Below are 17071 nucleotides of genomic sequence, written 5' to 3'. Positions count from 1 at the left end.
GTTTTTTATTTATAAATGTAAATTAAATAAAATTAAACCAACATTAACAATATTTTTAGCAAAGACAAAAACCGTTTATTACATTGAAAAAAAAATAGCTACCAAAAATAACCAACTTTATAAACATTACAAAAAGTGGGAAAAACTAATGCCATCTCTTAATAATAGTTGAGCTTAATTTGTAATTTCTCCTTCTCAGCATGTCACTAACTTACTTTCTTTTTTTTTTTTTTTTTTTTTTTTTTTTTTTTTTTTCTCTTTTTCTGTATTTGGGTAGCTGCACTATTGTAAACAACGCATTGTATATTCTTTAGGTATAATTAGGCTACGATTAGTAATTATAATTTGTTGTATGTAATCTATTGTAGTTATGACGTATTGTAAGTATTGTAACTAGTGTTATGTCTTGTGTTGTATTGTATGTATTATAACCCAAAATGTTGAAAAAAAATAAAAATTACAAAAAAAAAAAAAAAAAAAGCTGTAAATTGCGTCCATGTCCATAGACCCTATTCATAAATGGCTGCCAATTAAAAGTTCTTTTGTCAGTATCAAACCTCGTTTTTGAGTTGATAATTCGAAAGAATTTTTACTCTCAAACGAGGTTAGTTGGGCTGATTTTTAAATTAAATGCATACAAAGGAATTTTAAATTGGCAGCCATTTTTGAATAGGGTCTATAGTCCATGCAAACTTTAAGTAGTGTAAGGTTAGGGTATTAATGTACAATTGTAAAAAATGTAATTTAAAAAAAAAAAGAAATGTAACAAAAATATATGAATAAATGATGTAGATGCTCATGTGATTTGATATGATGGAGGAATAACACATATATACATATATGTACCGAATATAAGTGAAGTATAACTTAATTAATTATACTGAAATACTGATTGTGAAATAATATAGTGAAATGCAAATTATTAAGTATGAAACAACGTAAATGTAAGAGGAATATTATAGGCAAAAGGAAGCAAGATGTAAGCGTTTGTAATCAGTTTGTGTGTGGAATATTTGTATCTAAATAAATGCATTGTATAGAAAAGTCATCATATAGTTTGACGCAATAAAGTGAATAGCAGTTCACAATTCCAGTTCACTCTCAGTGGGTGACGTAATACCCTCGTCGGTGTTCCGTCCATCACTTGACATCTCGGTCAGCTCTCCTAGGGTGTTTTTTCTTCTGTCCTTACAAGGCAGCGGACTCAAACCAAAAGGCGAAGATCTGGCCATGGATGACGCAGGCGTTACCGGAGGGACAACACAGGAATTGCATAAATTAGATCGTTTAGCTGGACTCGCAAGATACGTTAGTGACACCGGAGAGCTCCCCAAAGGTGCAAAGGCTTTGGGACGACTTGAATAAAACTTAAAGTTGGGAGAGAGCGGACTGGTGTAACGTTTTCGTGGCTTCTTTCCTGTTGGAGTTAAGTGTCCTTTCTCTATTTCCGGGCTGTCAAGACCGAAATACTTGGCGCACTTTCTGACACAGTAAACAGGATCGTCAGGATCCCATGTTTTGTATTTCAGTAAGATTAACTCGCCTCTTGTTGGCAAATCACGTGATTCGTGCGGTCGAAATCCTCCGTTGACGAAAATGTTCTGCCAATCAATATCCCTGGCAGTGTTGCTTGGCTGAGGAGAATCGTTACGACCTTTGGAATCTACACGAGTGTGACATGTCTCTTTTGGTACTTTTCCAGGTTTGGCTGTTGCAGTATGGGCCAAGGGAGGCAGATGATCGAGTTCAATTCTTTCATTGTCGAGCTTGGCTCTTGAAACCTTTGTCAGTGCATCATCAAGGGAACGCGAGGCAGTGTCGCTGTTATCCTCTCCATCATTATCAAACGACCTCTCTCTTATTTCGTCCTCTTCAGTCTGTGGCATTTCGTCCACCGTGTTTATTGTTTCTTTGTCTCGCTCATTGATGTAGTTTGCCAAGTTTTCAAATGGGTTTTGACATGTTTTCCTTGCAACTTTTGTATTGAACAGAACAGCTGTACAACTCACGTCCAGTCCAGAGACTTCCCTGTCATGTTCGCCAGCTTTTCTTGATCTGTTCTGACTGAGCAGTTTTGCCCAGCTGTTGCTTCGAAGTTGAGGTTTCCTCGTCGTTATTCCAGGGAGGTATTTCTTTGAGTTATGCTTCTCTGATTTCATTTTGGGAAAATTGCAGCCCACGTCATAAATGTCGGTGCTATTGTCAGGCGAATAAAAGTAAAAGACATGACATGAGAAAACACTATATCAGTAAAACAAAGCAAATATTCTATAGGTCTCCCACCTAAGGTGGGTGGTAAGGGTTGAAGAAAATTGTGCTTCGCTGTCGAGATTGTTGCTGATATAAGTTATTATTACACAATTAAGTTAGTTCAGAGGGAAAATAGCTAAAATCTACCACTCAGATTTCTCTATTGCCGGCCTAATATTTTCCAAGTATTCGACAGGGAGTGCGCTACCTCTGTTAAACGAATTCTCAGCGCTTTGTTACTTACAGTGCTTTACTAAAAGATTTAACTTACACTTGATTGGTTCTTTGTCTTTTTCCTTTAAGTTTATTCTCCTTCTTGTTTTTTGAAAACGTCACGTCAGAATTGCGCGATTGAAGTTTTCGGCTGGTGTCAGTCATATATCAAGCATGCTCGGGACCGTACTAAGGAATATTACCGGGCCCTTGGCCTTTTTTCGTACCGAATCTCGGACCATAAAAAAGAGAGCTTGACAATGGAAAATATTTGTGCCATAGTAAAGTCAGTCGATAGTTCCCACTACCTCTGGGCAGTGCTGGGTAGGACCGGTCTAAAACGGCTTGTTTTCATGCCTAGGCTTGGCTCAGGTGAACACACAATGTACATGTCAAGTTTTCCCGTTTGTAAAATAAGTTGATGTCGCCAACTTGAAATACTTTAAAGACGTAATTAATTTTCTTTAATTGCTAATATATATATATTCGTGCAGCAGTTAGTCGTGTTAAAAAGCACTAACAAGGTATGGGATCAGCTAGAAAAGGCAGATTCACTAAGTACTATTGGCAAGTATCTTATAAGAGTTGTTCTTCAGCTCGAATTCGTTCTCAACTAATTCCAAACAATCAAACGAATGAGATTGTTTACTCTAATTAATTCGCGCCACATAGTCAACTAACTTTAAGAAACTTCCTTTCACGTTTCTACGGTATTTAAACCGTTGGATGCCGTGAAATACGCAGACTATCCCAGCCGCTGAGCTAACTAAACCCAGACAAAGTACGTGATTACCCGTCTTGGATTATCTATTTCACTCTTGTGTTTTTCGGTTTAATCTCTTAATTACACGATGAAACCTATCAGCGTTTAAAAAAGCTTTGGAACCTTACCTATCTTATATACATTTTCTTCTTGTTGAGTCCTCGACGTTTACGTAGTTTGGACACAGCTGGCATGAATATCGGAGGACCAACTTCCTATTCAAAGCTGATGATTAGTGGACGCTCTATTCCGAAGATACTCGATTCGTTGCTAAGCGGTAACATAAAAGTTTTACTACCACGCTTGGTTTCACAAAAGTAATTAGCCTTACAATAACGGCTAATCCACAGTTTAACATCGCTTCAATAAAATTCAATGGATGGTTTAATTTTCTAAGCGAACGAAAATAGCAAAAAATCCCAGGGGTGTTCTGTTTGAAGCTGTTTGAACCATAAGAGAAATCAAGTCTCAACGGGTAGCCACCATTAACTTGGTTTTTGATAAATTCTCTCAATGTACCACCATGCCGCTAAATAGCTGTTGCAGGGAAAACTGTCATAGTGTTTGACCCAACGTGAATATATTTACAATATGTCAGGAGATTACGAATCTCTCTTTTTTTCTTTTTTAGTTTCTTCTGTTTTAAATAATTTACGCATATTTTCAAAGGGAAACTCTGATATGATAACCAGACTCGGTTATAGAAACTCCAATTCAATTGACATCAATTTATTTACACTTATTTTAGTTTAATAAATTTTACTTAATTAACCAAAACATCAGAATAAAAGAAATAGAAAATTACTTCAAATAAGAGAAAAGTGTGAAGTGGCCAAAGGAGCAAAGGTTTTCGAGTTAGCCACTACCACAGTAAAATTATTGAGGATTACACGGTTTTCTTTGTTATATTCATTTACCTATCCGTATCCACCCCGTATAATTCCATTATACTTATACGACGTGTCGTTATTAAAACAACGTGATGTCTCCGTGGGATATACATTCTGAAGGTAATATTGCTGAAATTGTTCTAAATCTATTGATCGCATTATCTCAATGTGTTGCACCATATATCTCGCCATGAACCCGATCACACCCATGTGAAACATTAGCGAAATGGCCGTCAACAAAACAACTCCGGCGTAATCAAAACAACCATTTAACGAGAAAAGTTACGATTATTATTAAAAACAACAACAAACAAACAAACAAACAAAAAGAAAACATAAGTAGTTGCCCGGCTCGGCAAAATACTGCGTTGAAATATGCAGTGACCCTTATAACTAAAATGAATAGTAAGGTATGCCCTACAAAATTCCATTAATAAGCCGTTCCGAAAATAAATTCATGGGCTTATATTTAGGTCCAGCTCTTAAAAAAAGAGATAACGTCTTCTTATTGTATGTACCACTTACGCAAAGTTATATCACACTTCGCTATGACTAATAAACTTGTTCCCTTTAGCATAAAAGGATTTAACAAGCAAAATTCATTCACAAAACTTGGATTTTTTTCATATCTTCCACATATATGCAAGTCCAAATATTTTTGGAGCTCAAAATTCCTTCTGATGCTAAGCAGACCTCTCGAAAATTAGCCCACCAAAAAGGAGTTTCGCTTGATTTGATTAAGAAGTACGCGCCGCAGACCTACTTTAAACAGTATGGTCTGGTAACTAAAATAGTCTCCCAGTATGCTTTGCAGCCTCACGATTGCCGGGGTCGGCCATATTGGAAGGCAGAAATATCGTACGACCATGATTTCTCGGTTACGTTTGGTTAGCAGAATCGGTAAGTCCTTACTCTAGTAAGAAAAATGAACAGTGTTCCTACGAATTTAGGCTTTTGCGTTCGATCAGGATTATTTTCCTCTTATTTTTCTTGTTGATCATCCTCTTGAAAGTAAGCTTACCAGCTTGTGTTGAAACAGCAAAGCTTAATTAGTGAGCAGCTTCTATATCATGAGTTAAATTAGCTTTAACTTCAACTTCTTATGTGCTCCATAGTTCTGAATAGAGCTGTAGCAACGTAGAACGAGCAAATGAGCATATTGACATCAGAGAGAGTTCCACTTCTGCATCTTTTCAAAGTTATACATAAGCTTATACATGTATCTCGACATCAGAATTTATTTGTGTAAAAAACAGTTTCTCAAACAAAACGAGCTCAATTGTGTACCTTGAACAAACGATTGAGATGAGGTTTTACTCTGTAGGTGGTGCTTCAAGGCTCTTGGCACTTGCAAAACCAAGGTCAGTGGATTGTTTAAGTTATGTAGAGAAAATGGATTAGTACAGTGCAGCCCAGATATAAGCAAACCAACATACATGCATAATTCGCATCAGCTGAAAACGCGTATACGCCTATACATATATGCACATATGAGTATACAGTAGACGTGTGTATGCTGCAAGGGTCATAAATAAACAATAGAGTTTTTCTGTCAAGGGCCCATGAGTGCACAGAGGTTTTATGCTCTAAAAGCCAAATATCAACCCAAGAATTATGTGCAGTTTTTAGAACATAAAATTCCCAAGAGGAATTATTAACCCATGCAATCTAGGTCCAGGACATGAACATTCTGTTGGCTTTATTATTCACCACTGATCTTCCTGTAACTGTGGTATGCCGTACACCAAAAAAAAAAATGAATTTGTTCTTTGAAACTATTTATCAACAGTGTTCCAGCCACCACAAGACTGATGTGTCAGGTTACACCAAAGGAAGGTAACAAAATTCATTAATTAGTCTAATATACCAGGTCACCTGAGATACAGCTATTGATATTTTTCACCATTCAAATTATTGCTGTGCAAGGGACCACCATATACTTCTCTTTGCAGGTTGCACAAACATGGTCTATTTAATGGCAGAATTTTTTATGATTATTTAAATTGTATGTGGTTTTATGTCAAACATGGGTTACTACACGTTTTGTTTCAAGGGAGTAGCAAGCAAATTTCAGGAAAAAAGCCTAATATTGAATTGAATTTGATCTCATTTTGAGCTTCATGTTGTATTTGTAGTATTTGTACATGTTTTTTGGGCAGTGACAACTTTTCTCTCGCCCTTTCTTGCATTTTCTCTTGCACTTCGGAAATATACAGTACCAATCAGAAGAAAACTAACAGGGAACGTATTTGCGAATGGGTATAGAACGGATACAGAACAGGTGTGAGAATGTGAACGGAAGAGGTACAGAATGGATACAGAACAGATACCGAATGGATACAGAACAGGAACAGGAATGCGTGCGGAGCGGTGACACAACACATTCTGGCAAGCGTTCCCTATTAGGTTTTTTCTGATTGGTACTGTAAAGCTAGATGAGTTTGTGGTCATAGTTTTCTTTTTTTATTGCAACTCTTTATTTTGTAGAAGAAACTCCTGAGTTTGGTGAGTTCTTTAGAGATGTCAGCAGCATGTTGAAAGAGAAAACTGGAGAAACAGGTGAATACTTAACACCACTGACCTTGAGTAGGATGATGCTGAATTAAAGAAAATATATTAGCTAAAAACTGCAAGATGTCCACAACATTGTTATAATTATTATTGGGCACTAGATAATTTATTAATTTTTCTTAGCAAATACTCTATTTGGATAAAAGCAAGTGTATGACAGAAAAATCAATAAGTGAAAAGAATTCATGGGGATTGAGTAGAAAGTTATTCACCTGTAACACCAGGTTTGTTCATGTATTAAATTTTTTGTTCATTCAACTATTTTCATCTAAACACTTGCAAACTTCAAATGTTTTAACCTTCGTATAGTCTCTCAAAATTGGTGGACCTTATTTTATTTTATAGCTGTTCCTAAGCCCCTCATTGCTTTGTTTATAGCCATCCTTGGAAACCTAGGGGCAGATAGTCAAGTCAGGAGGAATTCAAATGGACCAAAACTTGCAAACGGAAGTTTAGAAGAATAAACAAGTTGTTTTTGTAAACTATCTTTTGCACCACTTTTTCTTGTTGCACTTCTCCTGACCCCACTATCTGCCCCTGAGTCTCCGAAGATGGGTTATGGGTTGTCACTACATGTAGAAGAGAGGTCTAAATGATAGAGAAGGCCTTGGTCAGCAAACCAGCAACCAAGCCTTGAAGAAAACCCTTACTTTAGTCATTTATTTTATAGGCCATAAACTTCTTGCTGGAGGATTACTCACTTATATGCTTTCAAAGGAATTACTTATTCTTCATGATGAGGTATTGATGCTAGCTTTTATACCTTAACCTTAAAACATATACCATGCCAGGGGTTTTAAATAATAAAACCACAGTATTCCGTGGCTAGTATGGGATTGTTCTACAGTGCATATCACTGTCAAGCCACAAAGCCTTTGAAACATATCATCATGGAAAAGCCAGATCTATTTTAAATTTATGCTATTTTAATTTTAAAGGACATTTGACACCCTTCTGTGCATGTGCAGCAATTCAATTTCTGATCTGAGGGAACAGTTTTCAAAGTTGATATTTGTGAGGAAAATCCCTCTCCATCAACCTTTTGAGGCATGAGAAAATTATGTTACTGATATTGAAAAACTGTTCAGTCACCTATGAAACTAGATTTAAATGGAAAATTTTGTGTTTTGAATACCTAATATGTATTAATAAAGATTTTGAATTTTTTTTAACTTTTTCTTTCTATCCTTTCAAACCATCATTTGTCAAAGCTACCACTTTCTTAGTGGCTGTTGATGCGATTTTTGGAATACACTGATCAATAGCTTTCAAATGGCATATCATACATGAGTATAGGAGGTCTATTAATTAAATTGGAAAAAACCCTGGCAATTTAGGGCTGAGAGGGTTAAGGGGACTGAACTCAAAACTTGGTTTAACGTACCTACTAAATTTGAAGTTATCCTTCTTGCTCTTGAATTTTTATGAGGTTTGATAGTTTTTAATTAATCCACTCTCACTTTAATTTTTTTGACAAATTTTAGATGATTTGTATAGATCTATCATGAATAAACTTTGTACAAAGTTTAATTTAATTTTGAATTTATTATGTTTTTACATGACCCCATTATGTACTGAGCCTTAATTTTAATCATTACTAAGTAAAGGTTGTCTGTCTGTCTGTCTGTCTGTCTGTCTGTCTGTAAGTCTGTCTGTCTGATAGCTTAGGCTGGATAAAGTGCATCCAGTCATGGTTACTCTGCTTTGATATTGTTTTGCAGACTCTTCTTGGCGTTGTTATGGCAGCCACTGTGTATGCCCTTTACTTGAGGATTTCCCAACCAATCACAGACATGCTGGATGACAGAAGTCAGGTTGGTGCAATGTACATGCAACACCTACAGGTGTATCTGGGCTAGACCATCAGTTTTTGCTTTTCTAAGATTGGACAGTCAAATGAATTGTCTTGCCCGAAACCAAATGGAATATCAAACTGTGTTTACTTGAATGTTCCATTTACCTAGAAGATTTGCTTCTCTTGATATCTGAAATTTGGTTTGAAAAAGTTGGCAGCATCATTTGTACAATATGTTCTGTTCTTTTGCAGTGTTAAAAAGTTAACACTGGTTTAGGTTACTTGTACTTTCAGGAGTGACCCCAGCTTAACTGTAGTGGCACATTTTTCTGTAGTTTTGAAAAGTGCCGTAATGCATGTTTGAAAACACTTCTTTGACAGGAAATCTTGGATTTGTACAATGAAGGTCGGAACAGTCAAATTGAGGTTTTGACAAAAGCAATAGAGGAAGAGAAGAAAATTGAGTATATGCTCACTGCAAGAAAGGACATCGTGGAAGTTATGAGGGTAAGGTCATATACCTAAACTACTTAACTATGTACAGTGTTGTTGGTTTCAAGGCTACATGTACCTTAAACAATCTGCCGGGACTATTTTTTACAGTGTATTTTAGTCTTATCATTATTTGCACCAAGAACTGCATCATGTCACTCCTTGTACAGTGTACACTCCAAAGCTCTTTATTTTTTCTTTGCCAAGCTTTGATGTAAATCTTATTTTTGAGAATTAGTCATACATGTGTTGGTACACCGTATAATGGCACTTTCTAGCTGGCTATTTCTCCTGTTAGATCTACAGCTATAAAATGTGATCTAGACCTGTACTTTAGCCTGCAGTGGTACACTTATAATTTGACAGATAAGTCAGTTTATAAAATAACTGTTTTGTTGAAGGAAAACAATGCAATGTCTTTGGAGGTGGAGTACCGTAACAGGCTTCACGAAGTTGTCAGGGAGGTCAAGAAACGTTTGGTAAGAATCTTCTGCAGCTCTTTCATTCCTTCTAGATGTTGCCTTGGTGGCATTGGACTCTGACCAGTTCTACAAATAATGAATAATTTCTAGTTTTGTATCACTCATGAGACAGTGTTTCATCACTGTTTCAAAGGCAGGCAAGCAAATACAAAAGTTATAAGGTCTTTTAATTGAGACAGTGTTTCATAATGGAAACTAAAATAAAAGCAACAGTGGCAAAAGAAATTCATAAAAAAATTATGCTTACATTAAGAACACATTCAAAATGCCATAAACTTCTTATAATTTCTTTTGTTTATTACTTGTTGATTGTTAATGAGTTTAACAAAAAAAAATGAATTACTGTCAGCTTTAAGTTAAAAATGTCTGTTCACTGCACAGGATTACCAAGCAGAAATGGAAGCTTTCCAGCGAAAGACTGAACAAGATCACATAATTGACTGGGTGGAACAAGAAGTTGTGAAGAGTATTACACCTCAACTGGTATGTCAAGCTAAAAGTCATAACATTGTTACTATACATTGTGCATGTAAGTTTATGTTTTGTCTTTATGTTGAGGTGCTTTTTGCATAACATAATCCTAAATTTTTTTAGCCCCGTTTGATTCCTGAGTTATAGTAATTTGTGATCCTGGGATGCAGCTAAGGCCTGGCTATTGCCTAATTTCATTGACTGAAAGAGAACTTAAATCCAGATGATATTTCACACAAAAACAAAGACTTGGTGTAACTTTGGAAGCTAAAAAGTTGACTACATTTGTTTTAATTAAAAAAAAAGGTGTAACTTTGGAAGCTAAAAAGCTGACTGCATTTGTTTTAATTTTAAAAAAAGAGCCAGCTTAGTGTTTTCTTAGCTATGTTTGTGATGAACATAGGCATTAGAATTAAAATCCAGATAATCTTGGTAGTGATGCACTGTACATTCAAAGAAAACTGAAAATGCCTAAAGCACAAGAAATTACTTGCTACCCTATTTTTAAAAATTGTCATTTGTTTGTTTGGTTTCTTGCTTGCCTTCACAAAGGGTCAGCAATGGTTCAAAACCACTGCAAGGGCTTGTTCTCCAGAAAGTTTGCTACAGTTTAGCGATAGACCCCTTTCCCAAAAATGCATAGAGCTTTTAAGAATAATGTCATGAACATTACCATGGTTAGTCTTATTATGTTTTTCAAATGTTTTGACATCATTGTCAAATAACTTTCTGGGACGTTGCCTTTCTGGTACATTTATCCTGCATTAATTTCAAGACTGCTGTTAATTCTAGCTATTTGTAAAGAAACCATAATTGATGTATTTATTTATTATTTATTTATTTATCTATCTATCTTTACACAGGAAAAAGACAGTGTTAGCCAGTGTATAAAAGATCTAAAAGCCATGACACCAGCATGAGAATGCAAGTGTGATTTATAACATTCAAACTTTGCAAGTGTTGTGCCTCTTTTTTGTGAATAAAAATTCTTGTTATTGGATTTGTAACTCCAATGTGTCAGTGGTAATTGCCAAATAAAGGGTGAATTATCTTACCAGTGTGTGAAATGAAGGCTATTGTTATGAAAGATAATGATTGGTACTGGATATCTCCTTAAGGTATTGATACACCCTGGGCAGTTAGGTCATAAGAAAGAGTCAGATCACCATGGGATTTTTGTTAAGAAATAAACTTACCAGGCCTGCATCATGTGCATGTTTTTAAGCAAATTAACACTATTTGGAATGTAAAGTTGATCACTTGAGGTCTTATTCCTCTTGTTTATTAAGAATAAGTTATTTTGATTCAGTAATTTACCTGCAGCTGGAGACCTGCCAATGCAGAACAACAAAAACAAACAAAAGAAATCAACATATAAACGTAAAGTTATCGGTAGTTGACATGAATCGTGCAGGATTAACTTAATCGTGGAGTCAAGGTACACCAAAACCTCTGTCCCATTGTTTGGGGCAAGTAGATATTTGATTCCAACAACTTAATGTTTATCATGGCTTTTCCAACAAATACTATTTTAAAAAAAGAAAATTGACACAACTTTACCAAGAAGAAACATTGATTCATAATTTAATGACAAGGAAGTTTCTCATTACCCAAAAGGGAAAAAGAAATAAGTCAAGAAATAAAAGACGTTAATGTATGTACATTTACTTATAACATATAGATTTCATGTAAGTAAAGGAAGTCTAGTAAATGTTTTTTTGTGATTTTGACTTTATTTCACATTATTACACTCCAAATTTAACACTAAATTACAAATGACAACTTCTCATGAACTTAAAGATAATTATTATACAATCATGTAAAACCACAGAACAATCATGGTGTTAAAAGCAATCTTTTCTAGGGGATTACTGGTATACTTCTTTGTGACACAATAAAAGTCATTAATTATGATAATAATCGTAATGCTGCAATATTTAAACATCATTTCCATTTATATTATATTATATTATTTTTAAGTGACTGCAATTTATGGATGAGGCTGCCATTTTGATGGGGAAAAGGACACCACAAAATTAATTTTATTATTAACTTTGTAACCCCACCAGTAACAATAATTATTGTAATGAGACTTTTGTGAGAATTCCACTTCTTTGTTTGTTTGTTTGCGACTTCTTTGTTATCACCATGAATGAAACAATGCACCTGTACACATATCAAATTCACCTAGGCAGCTGTCAGTATAAATACAGCATAGCTTTCTAATAATTGGTTAAATATTGAGCAAAGGCCAAATTTGTACCTTACACTGGATTTTAGGTTCTGCTTGGACAAAAGAAGGCAATCATTTATCCATATTTGCTATGTGAACCATCCTTACAGTCCCAATATTGATAGTGCCAGAATCTTATTAGAACTGTACTATGTATGCTTAAAAAAGCTTAGTGCATGGAACACCAGGGTGAACAAAGATGTACTAAAATTGCTGTCAAAAGCTTACCTTCAGATTATTAAATTTTATTCTACTACTTCATCCAAAGTTGATAAAAGAAGTAAAAAGAAATTCATAACAATTATAAATTATTCATGTATCAAACTGATGTAACCATATTACAATGCTTCCTATATTCCACCCACATTCCTTGATACAGGCATCTAAATTGTGATGAGTGATTATAATAAATTATATATTATAAGAAATGAAGAAATGATGAAATCTGAAATTCTGAACCCTCATTTTAGACATAAAAAATTTCCTGACTGCTAAAAATTCTCTACTGACAAACAAAAATAGAACGACGCCTTTTGCTGTCAATGACGTCAATAATTCTTGATGCAGCTGGAAGGTCTACTGTACCACCATTTTCATCAACCTCCAGAGCCTTTTCCAATGAGGCTTTTTGCAAATCACCAAGGTTGCCATTGTGGTAGACTGTAACCCATTTGTCACCTTTATTAACAAACTGACCAACACGTACACCCAATACCAAACCAACTCCATAATCAACTTTGTCTGTGGCAGTAATTCTTCCAGCACCAAGCTCATGGGTTACTTTTGCCATTACAAGTGCATCAATTCCAGATACAATGCCGCTCTTTTTGGCAACAAGCTCTAATTTTTTAGAAGCAAGAGGTAAGATACTGAAGGGGTCTGCGCCAGCTGCACAAAGCTTCTGTGCCACTTCTGGTTTGACACCTTGAGCTATTATCATGTCACAGAATTTTTGTAAAGCTTTTCCATTTTCCAAGCTGTCAGCAATGAGTTTCTTTCCAGCTTCCTCTGATTCCACTTTATTTAAAGCATGAAGAAGATGACCACCTAAATGTAAAAAAATTGAATTTGATTAATATAATAAGTAATATGTTGCATATGAAAGTTACTTTTAGCAATGATTACACATACGACATGCATCATGCTTCCCAAAGGTAGTTACATATGTTTGTTCACAATAACAGCTAGTACAAGTGGTCTTAGAGGTACATGAAAGCATCAAGCACATGAGGGTCACCCAAACAGAGCCTGCTAAATGGGCTCACTGGAATTAGCATTGCTTTGGTACCATGTGAATCTAACACATTTTGTACACCATATGGAGTGTCCAAGAAGTCTGGGTCAAACAAGAATTGTCATTATGAGCTGAAGCCAAGTATTGAAATGATACAAGTACAGAATGAATGAATGAATGAATGGATGGATGGATGGATGGATGGATGGATGGATGGATGGATGGATGAATGGATGAATGGATGAATGAATGCATGATTGACTAAAATGTTACATTGAGACAACACTACAGATTTAGCAAAATTTATTTAAACATAAAGATTTGTGTTTTATTGTGTGATGACTTTCTTTCATTTAATTATTACTGAAAAGTTTGAATCCAAATCAACTTGCCTTCTTCACACACTAGTTCCTTCAAGTCTTCAGGACCCCTTCCATTCAAACAACTGATAGCTTCTGCCACTTCCACAGAATTCCCCACTGCTCTTCCTAGAGGGGCATCCATACTAGTGATAAGGGCAACTGCCTTGATACCCAAACCAAAGCACGTACCAACCAGAGTATGTGCAAGGGCTTGAGCCCTCTCTTCTGTTTTGGCAAAGGCTGCTTTGCCAAACTTCACATCCATCACTAAAGCGGATAGGTTTTCTAGTGTGACGAAAGGGGAAACATGTTTAGGGTCACTGGTATCTAAATAACTGAGATTAAAAACTTAAACATTTCATTTTATTATTCTACCTTAAAATGCATATATTATTTCTTTATACAGCACTGCTGATACAATCCTACAATCGTGCAATTGTTAGTAACATACAGGTGTCAGGTAGGATGGGTTGATGTTAGTCAGCCTACAGAAAAAGTTCACCAGCCCTGCACATGTTGAGAGCAAGCTCATACCATACAACGCAGAACATTCATCAACACAGGTTTACAATTTCCCAAAAAAATGTCAAGAAAGGTGTTGTGAGAAAATAATGACCTAATTAGGTCAAGCTGGATGAGATACTGTAATAGGGCTTCTGCTTATTTTGCATGGACTTCATGATCAAGTCAAGCATTTTCCTGTCCAGCCCTCCCAGTCAGTCAATTAAAGCAAAAGAATAAAACTAATGTCTACTAGTAAGAAGTTATCAATGGAGCCTCAAAAAAGTAAATCAATAAAAAAATAATAAATAATAATAGTAATACTTATAATAATGAATAATAATCATAGCACTTGAGCCAAAGCAACTTTTTTTTTTAATTTTGCACTTATTGAAAACCATTCTAATATAAGAAGTTGCTCACCAGCTGCTTTCTTTGATAAGATAGAACTTGTTATCAAAGGCATTGAATCTACTGTTGCTGTGACATCTCTTATACCATACAGTACGCGATCAGCTGGGACCAGTGCCTCCGTCTGACCTACAATACAGCAACCAACTTTTCCCAAAACACTGCACATCTGTTTGGAGTCCAGATTCACTTGGAAGCCTGGTATTGACTCTAGCTTGTCAAGGGTTCCACCTAAATAAAATTATAAATTATATTAATTAGTTCATGATTAATTTCACATACTGGTAAAGAAACTATGTAATGATGATGCAATTTCTCAAGTCTATCAAGGCTTTTCAACAGACTCTGAAAAGCTTTACCGTAAATACTCGAATTAGTGCCTGGGGTGCTTATTTCAAATTTAAGAGAAGGGGGGGGGGGGGGGGGAGAGGGAGGGGGCTTATTTAATTTTTCTTAAATCGTGGCCTGACATGATCATTTTTTAAATACATCTGCACATAAACAGCAACATAAGCTGCTTATTGACATAAAAAGCTGATTTTAAAGTTTAAGTTGTGGCACCGTTAGTACTTAATGTGTTCAATGTGTTCACTTAACGTGTTCACAAACTGAAGCAAATCTGATGCTTAATGACAAAAACTATACATCCTTTGTTGTCTCATTACTCGTCCACAAAATGGGGCGAGGGGAGGGAGGCACTTAGTTTAAATTTTGGCCGATAGGAGGGGCACTTATTTGAAGAGGGTGCTTATTCAAGGATTTATGGTATGTCAGTCTACTATGCCCAGTCAATTCAAAAGTTCAACACCCTCCCTGCAGGCAGCCCCAGGGCTTTGACATCTTAAATTTTTGTTTGGTCAAGTTTCCAACCCCCCCCCCCCCCCCTGCCTAAAAATGGTGTTCAAATGCCCCACCTAAGGGTCATACTAGGTGATCAAATTCCCCCACCTCCGGAACACCATAGGAACACCCACTTTGAACAATTGGGTATAATTAAATTTTAAAATGCAAAGCTGTTTACTGAATTTTATCTTCAAACTCAGCACAAAGCCTTTGAATGCCTTTTCTTTTTGAGCCACAAAGTTGCAAAGAACTGTGTTTGTCTGTTGATGATTTTTCTAGCTTAACCTTGACTTTGAGGCAAATTCCCCCCCGTTGGCAAATGCCCCACCCCAGTGACAACCTCTAAGGTGAGGACCATTTGACTTTTCGGGTGGGAGGGGGTGATTTTGAAAAATTATATCCTGTAAGGACACTTGAACCAATATAAAAATTCACTGCCGAAAAACAAAAGGATTCACGCATGATCGGTGGGCCGGAAAAAAAGCATGTTACACAAAAAACAGACTCGTGCAGACACGTACACGCAAAATGTAAAACTGCGCATCTTGGGTCTATTAAATAAACTTCACTTGAAGATGTCAATCAGGGAGATAATTTGTTAGTTTCGCCTGAACATAACCCCTTGTTAACTCACAACACAACAAAACTCGATAGATATCACAAATGAACCAGCGTGTTGACAACGAAGGTCAGATGTGACAACCCGTCCCCATTAGTTGCGTCCCCCTGCCACCCCTCCATGTACGAACAGGCCAGCTTTAAAATAACAAAGACTTCATCAGCAAATTGTCGCTTCCTTTCGAAAGCACAGCAAGATGACAAGAATCGTAAAGCCGCTCACAGTTCAAAAAGCCACACAATATTAGATACAAATAAACAATATACAAGTGTTATGTTGCCGGTTTACGTTACCAGTGATGCATACGTTCAGGTCAATTAATGCAGGTCGAGACAAAAGGAATAAAATCTTACAAAAACAAATGTCACAAATCGTACAACTGAACCTTTAAGAAGACTGAAAACATACCAGTGTGGCCTAGACCACGGCCTGAAATCATCGGCACTTTTACTCCGCAGACCGCTAAAGCTGGAGTCAGCGCGAGACTGACTTTGTCACCAACCCCTCCTGTAGAATGTTTATCTGCAACACTGCCTTGCCATCCTTCAGGCCACTGCAAAGTGATTCCAGACGAAAGCATTGCCTTTGTAAGACTCACAGTTTCATCGCGGTTCAGTCCCTTCAAGTACATGGCCATGAGCATTGCGCCGATCTGACTTTCACAAGCACCGTTCGTTGCAGACGTCACGAAGTGGTTTATTTCGGCTTCTGATAGCTCGTCTCCGTCCCTCTTTTTACTTATCAGGTCTGGCATTCGATATTCACAAGACATTTTGAGTACTCTCCAAGCTGCGAAGAGCAGAGTTTCTCAGCTTTCAAATCCCAAATATCACAAGAAAAATAGAACCCCTCAGTCCTCAACTTCTATGCGTCCCAAGTGGAGACCAAAGACGCTTTCCTGTTTCGCATGAGTAACTTCATGGGAAGCAATTGATCTCTCA

At 36.4% G+C, this 17071-nt stretch overlaps 3 protein-coding genes across 3 annotated transcripts; 1 reads left to right on the top strand and 2 right to left on the bottom strand.

The window, feature by feature from the left end:
* Window positions 1-271: 271 nt before the first annotated feature.
* On the bottom strand, window positions 272-3492 carry LOC149118689 (uncharacterized). The gene is made up of 2 exons (XM_089271031.1): window positions 3355-3492; window positions 272-2196 (listed from the first exon to the last, which is right to left on the bottom strand). Exon 2 carries the CDS (start codon window positions 2157-2159, stop codon window positions 1083-1085), a length of 1077 nt encoding a protein of 358 aa, XP_089127157.1. The 5' UTR covers window positions 2160-2196; window positions 3355-3492; the 3' UTR covers window positions 272-1082.
* A 1438-nt stretch (window positions 3493-4930) lies between these two features.
* On the top strand, window positions 4931-10981 carry LOC110049303 (ATP synthase peripheral stalk subunit b, mitochondrial-like). Its single transcript, XM_020755094.2, has 10 exons — window positions 4931-5016; window positions 5441-5477; window positions 5906-5952; window positions 6604-6675; window positions 7358-7428; window positions 8409-8501; window positions 8864-8989; window positions 9376-9453; window positions 9838-9939; window positions 10791-10981. Exons 1-10 carry the CDS (start codon window positions 4983-4985, stop codon window positions 10845-10847), a joined length of 717 nt encoding a protein of 238 aa, XP_020610753.2. The 5' UTR covers window positions 4931-4982; the 3' UTR covers window positions 10848-10981.
* Window positions 10982-11640: 659 nt separating this feature from the next.
* On the bottom strand, window positions 11641-17069 carry LOC110049301 (thymidine phosphorylase-like). The gene is made up of 4 exons (XM_020755092.2): window positions 16539-17069; window positions 14681-14899; window positions 13787-14041; window positions 11641-13207 (listed from the first exon to the last, which is right to left on the bottom strand). The coding sequence occupies exons 1-4, from the start codon at window positions 16900-16902 to the stop codon at window positions 12663-12665; spliced, it is 1383 nt and encodes a 460-aa protein (XP_020610751.2). The 5' UTR covers window positions 16903-17069; the 3' UTR covers window positions 11641-12662.
* Between the last annotated feature and the right edge of the window lie 2 nt (window positions 17070-17071).

The sequence above is a fragment of the Orbicella faveolata genome, unplaced genomic scaffold (assembly GCF_042242905.1).
Source record: "Orbicella faveolata isolate gen_17 unplaced genomic scaffold, um_ofav_v1 contig_1, whole genome shotgun sequence".
Lineage (NCBI taxonomy): Eukaryota > Metazoa > Cnidaria > Anthozoa > Scleractinia > Merulinidae > Orbicella > Orbicella faveolata.
This window is presented reverse-complemented; position numbering and strand designations above follow the sequence as displayed.

What these genes read in the sequence shown, in the direction of transcription:
- LOC149118689 (XM_089271031.1), bottom strand. Translation starts at nt 2,159, where the DNA reads ATGAAATCAGAGAAGCATAACTCAAAGAAATACCTCCCTGGAATAACG.
- LOC110049303 (XM_020755094.2), top strand. Translation starts at nt 4,983, where the DNA reads ATGATTTCTCGGTTACGTTTGGTTAGCAGAATCG. An exon ending in ACGTTTGGTTAGCAGAATCG is followed by an intron (nt 5,017 to 5,440) that starts GTAAGTCCTTAC and finishes TTTACTCTGTAG; the next exon opens with GTGGTGCTTCAAGGCTCTTG. An exon ending in TACTTATTCTTCATGATGAG is followed by an intron (nt 7,429 to 8,408) that starts GTATTGATGCTA and finishes ATTGTTTTGCAG; the next exon opens with ACTCTTCTTGGCGTTGTTAT.
- LOC110049301 (XM_020755092.2), bottom strand. Translation starts at nt 16,902, where the DNA reads ATGTCTTGTGAATATCGAATGCCAGACCTGATAAGTAAAAAGAGGGAC. An exon ending in CCGTGGTCTAGGCCACACTG is followed by an intron (nt 14,900 to 16,538) that starts GTATGTTTTCAG and finishes AATTTTATTTAG; the next exon opens with GTGGAACCCTTGACAAGCTA. An exon ending in CTTATCAAAGAAAGCAGCTG is followed by an intron (nt 14,042 to 14,680) that starts GTGAGCAACTTC and finishes TCGTCACACTAG; the next exon opens with AAAACCTATCCGCTTTAGTG.